The sequence below is a fragment of the Lactuca virosa genome, chromosome 2, assembly GCF_052849685.1.
Source record: "Lactuca virosa cultivar CGN04683 chromosome 2, Lactuca_virosa_CGN04683_v6, whole genome shotgun sequence".
Classification (NCBI taxonomy): domain Eukaryota; kingdom Viridiplantae; phylum Streptophyta; class Magnoliopsida; order Asterales; family Asteraceae; genus Lactuca; species Lactuca virosa.
Window position 1 is genome coordinate 202,308,055 of NC_136427.1, and position 6,715 is coordinate 202,314,769.

Below are 6,715 nucleotides of genomic sequence, written 5' to 3' on the forward strand. Positions count from 1 at the left end.
TCAGCTCGGGGGTTTATCTGGTGAGATTTTCTCCGTGTGGGATACAAATTGTTTTGCTAAGTCGTATGTTATGTGGTGAAAATTATGTAATTTTACAAGGTCGGTGGTTCAATGTAGCATCTGATTGTTTCTTGATTAATATTTATGCACCTCAAGAGCATGCTATGAAGAGAAGAATTTGGGATAATATCAAAGCTTTTATTAAAAACAATGACAATCTTTTTGTAGTTTTTAGCAATTTCAATGAAGTTAGGAATGAGACAGAAAGGTTCGTCTTTGTGTTTTCTCCTCAAGGGGCAGCTGTATTTAACAATTTAATTGTTGAGTCAGGTTTGGTGGAGCTTAATTTGGGAGGACGTAAGTTTAAGTGTATGAATAAGGTTGGTTCTAAGATGAGCAAGTTGGACCTTTTTGTGTGTGTGTGTGTGTGTGTTGGAGTGGTTGTTAGTTGAATGGTCAGACTCTTCGTCTAATGCATTTGATAGTTAGTTTTAAGATGATTGTTTTATTTTTCTACAAAATAAAAAATTTGATTATGGTCCAAATTGCGTTCTTGTATTACACCCCTAGTTTTTTTAGATAATGGATATTTCGTGAATCTGACTGTAACAAGTTTCTTAGGGAAGAAGATAGGGCTTGTGTGTTATTTGAGAACAAGATTAAATTTATAAAAAGGAAAATTCAAGATTCGCATAAGGAGAACATGTTGCTTTCGATAAATAGGAAGTGTCTTTTTAGAAACTAATATTAGTAGCATTGAAAAGAAGAGGTTAGACGGTCTTGTATCTTTTAGTGAGATTGATCAACGAGTGGAATGGCTTCGTGGATTGTCCGAATTGGAACATCGAGATACATTGGATCGTTGTTAAAAGGCCAAGGTCCGATGGGGGAAGGTGACAAAAACTCAACATTATTTAACGAATATCTTAAATAGAGACATCATATTCAAGCGATTCAACGTGTGATGTAAAATGGGACTTGGTGTATCGAACCTATAGATGTTAAAAGAGTGATTTTGGATTTTTTTTATAAGGAAAAATTTGTTTCGTCTGTGCATGCTTTGCCTTCACTTATTTATTAGCCGATCATATCTTAGGAAGATATTTATATATCTTGTAATTATCTTTTATATAATTTCCTATTATATACCCCCTATATGTGGGTATATCCGATTGTATCTTATTCCCTATTTATATATAGGGCTTTATTCATTAACGCAAGACAAGGCAATTCATTCAAGATCTGTAGTCGTTGTTATGGTATCAGAGCCTACCTAAACCCTAAGAGCCGATTTTTTTAAGAACAAAGCCACAGTTTTGCTTCAATCTTCTTCCATGACAAAAGATGTTTATGGTTCAGGTGAGGTGAAGGCCACGACCTTGCACCCTACCTACACTATCACAAACATCCAGACAAAGATCCGAACATTGGATGGCTCAAAAGTCACGTATTCGTCCTGGACAAAGTTGTTTCGTCTTCATGCCAAGGCTTACAAGGTTCTCGATCACATTGATGACACTCCTGCACCGGTTGACACCGATCCCGGGTACCTCCAATAGGCTGAAATCGACACACTTGTCCTTCAATGGATATACAACACCTTGTCTGATGAATTGATGGTCCACATCTTAGAGACTGATACCACTGCCCAAGCCGCTTGGAATAAACTCAAATCAACTTTTCTCAACAACAAAGGGTCACGTGCAGCAGCCCTTGAACAGGAATTCACAAGTCTTACCTTGGGAGCATGTTCATCTATGGAATTTTATTGCCAAAAACTTAAAGATCTTGCTGATCAGCTTGGAGATGTTGAGAACCCAGTCACTGAGTCTAGACTGGTCTTACAAATGGTTCGTGGGTTACCATCGGAGTTTGATGTTGTCGGGGCCTACATCAATCAAAGCTCTCCGTCCTTTGAAACAGCTCGCAGCATGTTACAACTTGAACAACACAGACAAAAAGCTAGACAAAATCAAACCCACACGGTTCTCGCTGCTTCTACTTCTGTTGACAGGTCACCACAAAATGAAGCAGTTGGTCAACGCAATCAAGGTCAACCCTACAACAACTACTCGGGCAGAGGTACAGGCACTCGCGGGCGAGGCTTTAATGGTCGAGGACGTGGCAAAATCTTCAGGGGACGTGCCGGTCGTGGCCACCAAAACTGGAACCAAGGAAATCAATGGCAGCAGCAAGGATGGAATGGATCGCAATCATGGTATCCACCTCCATCACCATACCTTTCTCATGGAACGAATCAATCCACAAATCACTGGGCTAATCACACCTACGGGCCCGGTCAATATTCTGGACCCACAACACAACAGGAGCCAATTGGACCTCCGATACAGCCATCAGGTCCGACGCCTACTCCCACTCCTCAATTTGGTGGTTATTCTGACTGCATTCCATCAGATTTAGCACATACAATGCAGCCAGTTCATCTTAATTCCAATGATCCGGCGTGGTATATGGACTTCGGTGCCTCGACACCTCTTACATCTGATCAGGGTAAGATCTCAAGTTCCATAACTACTTCGCCTGTAACATCGATTTTTGTTGGAAATGGCTCTAGTCTGCCAAATCATGGGTCTGGTCATGCTTCTTACACTACCCCCTCTCATTCATATACTCTAAAAAATATCTTGTTTACTCCATCCGTTATTAAAAATCTTTTATCTGGTCGTAAGTTTACTATCGATAATCAAGCTTCTGTTGAATTTGACCCATCTGGTTTTTCTATAAAGGACCTCAAGACTGGAGCTCTTCTTTCTCGTCATGATAGCACGGGAGATTTTTACCCCTTCACCGCACCTTCCAGTTCTACTGCTCTGCTTGCCACTTCTCACGATCGTTGGCATGCTCGTTTGGGTCACCCGGGCGCTCCTGTTTTAGATTTACTTCGTTCAAAATTTTCAATTTCTTGTAATAAACCTACAACTTCTTCTTTGTGCAATGCTTGCCAATTATCTAAACATACTCGCTTACCTTTTTATGATTCGCAATCTGTTACTTATGCACCATTTGACATTATACATTGTGATCTTTGGACATCCCCAGTCTTAAGCAAATCTGGTTACAAATACTATATGGTCCTTATTGATAATTTCACTCATTATGTATGGGTATACCCCCTCAAATATAAATCTGACACATTTCTCACTTTTACAAAATTTCACAAGCTTATCCATACAGAATTTAACCGAACCATTAAGTCATTCCAATGCGATCTCGGGGGAGAATTCGATAACAATGACTTTAAATCCTTTGCCCACACTCACTGTCTCGTCTTCCGTTTCTCTTTCCCTTAAACTTCCCAACAAAACGGACGAGCCGGACGGATGATTCGTCGCATTAATGACATTATCCGTACCCTTCTCACTCATGCCTCTCTTCCCCACTCATTTTGGGTCGAAGCTCTTCACACCGCCACCTACCTTCATAATATCCTTCCTACTAAACGCCTAAATTTTTCCACACCTGCCTTCTCTCTCTATGGTCGTCAACCATCATATGATCATCTCCGCACCTTTGGGTGCACTTGTTATCCTAATATCTCATCCACTCAATCTCATAAACTCCAACCAAGATCCGTCAAATGTGTTTTCCTTAGTTATCCGGAAAACTTTTGGGGATATCAATGCTTTGATCCATCAACTGGCAAAGTCTATCTGTCTCGACATGGTACATTTGATGAAACCTCTTTTCCCTTTGCCAATACCCCTCCCTCTCCACATCTTTTGACTTTCTTGATGATCCACATCCCCCCTTCATGCTTTTCCCTACTCCACATCCACCAACCCTACTCCTTCTTCACCACTACCCCTACCCAATCTTCAACACCACCTCACTCCACCTCCTCATCTCCTCACCCTCCTATCTTGACTTATTCTCGCCGGTCAAAAACACCATCCACCACCACCGACCCTTTATCAACACCCATACCTCCCTCCCACACTCCACCTTCACCTACAACAACCCATCCTCAATCCACTCCACCTCAAACTCCCCATCAACCCTCCCTTCCTACTAATCCCATGACCACTCGTGCACTATAACGCCCGCAGATTCGGGCTAGTCAATTTAGAGACGATGAACGTCAAAAATGACTTTTTGATAGAGGATTATTTAGAATAAATAATCTTAACTAAGTTGTAGTATATGAAATAAGGATTCCGGAGATATAAAGAATACTGAAATCCGAGTTATAACGAAGAAGTTATGACCTGTCGAAGTTTCGCGACAGAACCGACACGACACTACGTGACGTAAATAGTGAATTTACGATAGAATGATTTTTAGCCTTAGTAATCTAAACAAAAGTCATAGTGTTCATTAAACCGAGAGTGTGCATAAAAAGAACGCCCAAATCTGACTTTGTATGAGGAAGTTATTATTTTTCTAAGTTTCAGCTTAGCAATAGACAGCTAAAAACTCGAATTTTAGATCGAGTGATTTTTAGCCGACACAACCTAAACGAGAATCGAAGGTCTCATCAATAGTGGTACAACGGTAAAAAGACTGACGAAAACGGACGTCAGATGAAGAAGTTATGAATTTTTAACGGATTTTCCTATCCCGGTCTGTTAAAAATAATAATATTAAAATTAAATTCAAAATTAGCCAACAGAGTCTAAACAAAAGTTGTAGAGCATAATTTTACCTACGCGTGCATATAAAGAACGTTAAAAACGGAGCCCGTATGCGAAAGTTATGGATTTTAGAAGTTCGGGACACAAAAATCAAGAAAAACACGAAATCCGAGAAATTTCGCATGGTCCGGAATTCGCCACGTACAAGCCTCACATGCTTGCCCCGTGTCGGATTGTGATACGACCGAAGGGAGGCCCAACCGAAGCATGCCGCATGTCCGATGCCAGCTGTCTGACCCGTGTCGCACCCCCTCGCTCAGAAGGCTCGGTCCAATCAGAAGCCGCCACCTGCCTCCCTCGCATGCGAGCCATCTGGAGCCCCTCTCATCTGCTGCCGTGTGTTCGCTTCTCAGCCCTCAGATCCGAAGCTCGCACCCTATAAAAGGGAGGTCTGCGAAACTTTCCGAGTAATTTTGGGATTTTGCCCTTTTTCACCCCTAAAGTCATATTTTCACTATTTCGACTTCCCCCGAAGCCCCGAGATCATTTCCAACACCCGAAACACGTTCCGAAGTGCCCGAGAAGCCCGAGAAATTTATCTTTTCGGTTTGAAGCTCAACCCTCGCAGGACCCGGTTTTTCATTAAAGCCCCCAGTTTTATTGGAAACGATCGTTTTAAGAAACGAAGTGCTGCCCGATTATCGTCTTATCAAGTGAATGTATGTATAGTCACTTTCATCTTACACATAGATATGAAGTATTTTATATAAAATACGTGCTAGGTGTATATATGTTGTTTGTTTATTTGAGATAGATGTTGAATGATTGTATTATACATGTTTTAAACTGTATATGTATTTTATATCTACAAATATGTTGGGTAAAACATGGGTAGATGAAAGAATGTTTTATACATGTTTAAAATGATTTAAAATGTATATATATTTTATCTACAAATATGTTGGGTATAACATGGGTAGGTGAAATAATTTGATGTGTGATAAAATGATGAGCGATGAAAGATGAGCGATAATATATGAGTGGTAAAATATGGTGAGAAGCGATGACCCAAGCGATGGCCCCGTCATTCAGCAGAGTATGGATGACAACCATGGACTATTCTAGACGGTCCATGGAACACTAGCAGGCTCGCAACCTGTAGGTGTGTGAACTATATGTTCATCAGATGTACTCTAAAAACCCTGACATCTGTGGACTTAGTGCCTGTTGTATAAACCCTGGCGACGATGTGACTTCGTGCCTATTTCTTAGGAGGAATCCTTAGGAATGAGTGATAGATGATTCTTAGGGTAAATCCTTAAGAAATAAAGAAGATAATAGGGTTGGGTAATTGGGTTGATTGTTTGATGTTTAAACATAATAAATTTATTTATTGTGGGTTGAAAACCCTATATGCTCACCAGGCTCCCAAGCCTGACCCACTCAGTTTATTTGTATCACAGGTATCGATACGAAGTTGCTTTACACTGAGAGATTAGAAGAGAAGTAGATCACTAGTGTAAATGAATGTAAGTTTTGTTTATGATTATGTTTTTGTATTGACAATGACATCCCAATGGTTTAAATGAATAAAATACATTTCTTCGGAAATGATTTGATAACATATTTATCATGTTTTTCTGGGAACAAATTCCGCAACACTTTTAATCAAATGATTACTCTGATTTTATTTTAAAAAGCATAAACGAAATCGGTCTTTTCAGGCTGTGAAATTGGGGATGTCACAGTTGGTATCAGAGCATTAGTTTAAGCGAACTAGGAATTTGTAGGATTTCTAGACTTAAACTTAGAATGCTAAGTGATGATTGTGAGATGAGTGTCTACCATATTTTAGACACGAGCACTAGTTTATTTTAGGAAAGATGCCTAAAATGTTTTATGTGCTAAATATTTTATGTTATAGCTATAAAGATGCCTTATATGCTATTATTTGTTTGGATCTATGGTCTATTGCCGACCAGATCTGGAGATTTTATGTGTTCAAATTTCTAAATGTTTGATTACGATATTAGAACTGACATATAACTTTTCGGTGTGACAAGGACATTTATACGTCTATCGTAAATAAAGCTTTCCTATCTTAAATTCTCGCCTAGTACGCC

The 6,715-nt window shown here is 39.8% G+C and overlaps 1 protein-coding gene across 1 annotated transcript; it reads left to right on the forward strand.

Moving 5' to 3' along the window:
- The first annotated feature begins 1,616 nt into the window (after positions 1-1,616).
- LOC145158144 (uncharacterized) lies at positions 1,617-3,311 on the forward strand. The gene has a single exon (XM_079077078.1). It carries the CDS (start codon positions 1,617-1,619, stop codon positions 3,309-3,311), a length of 1,695 nt encoding a protein of 564 aa, XP_078933204.1.
- The last annotated feature ends 3,404 nt before the right edge of the window (positions 3,312-6,715 follow it).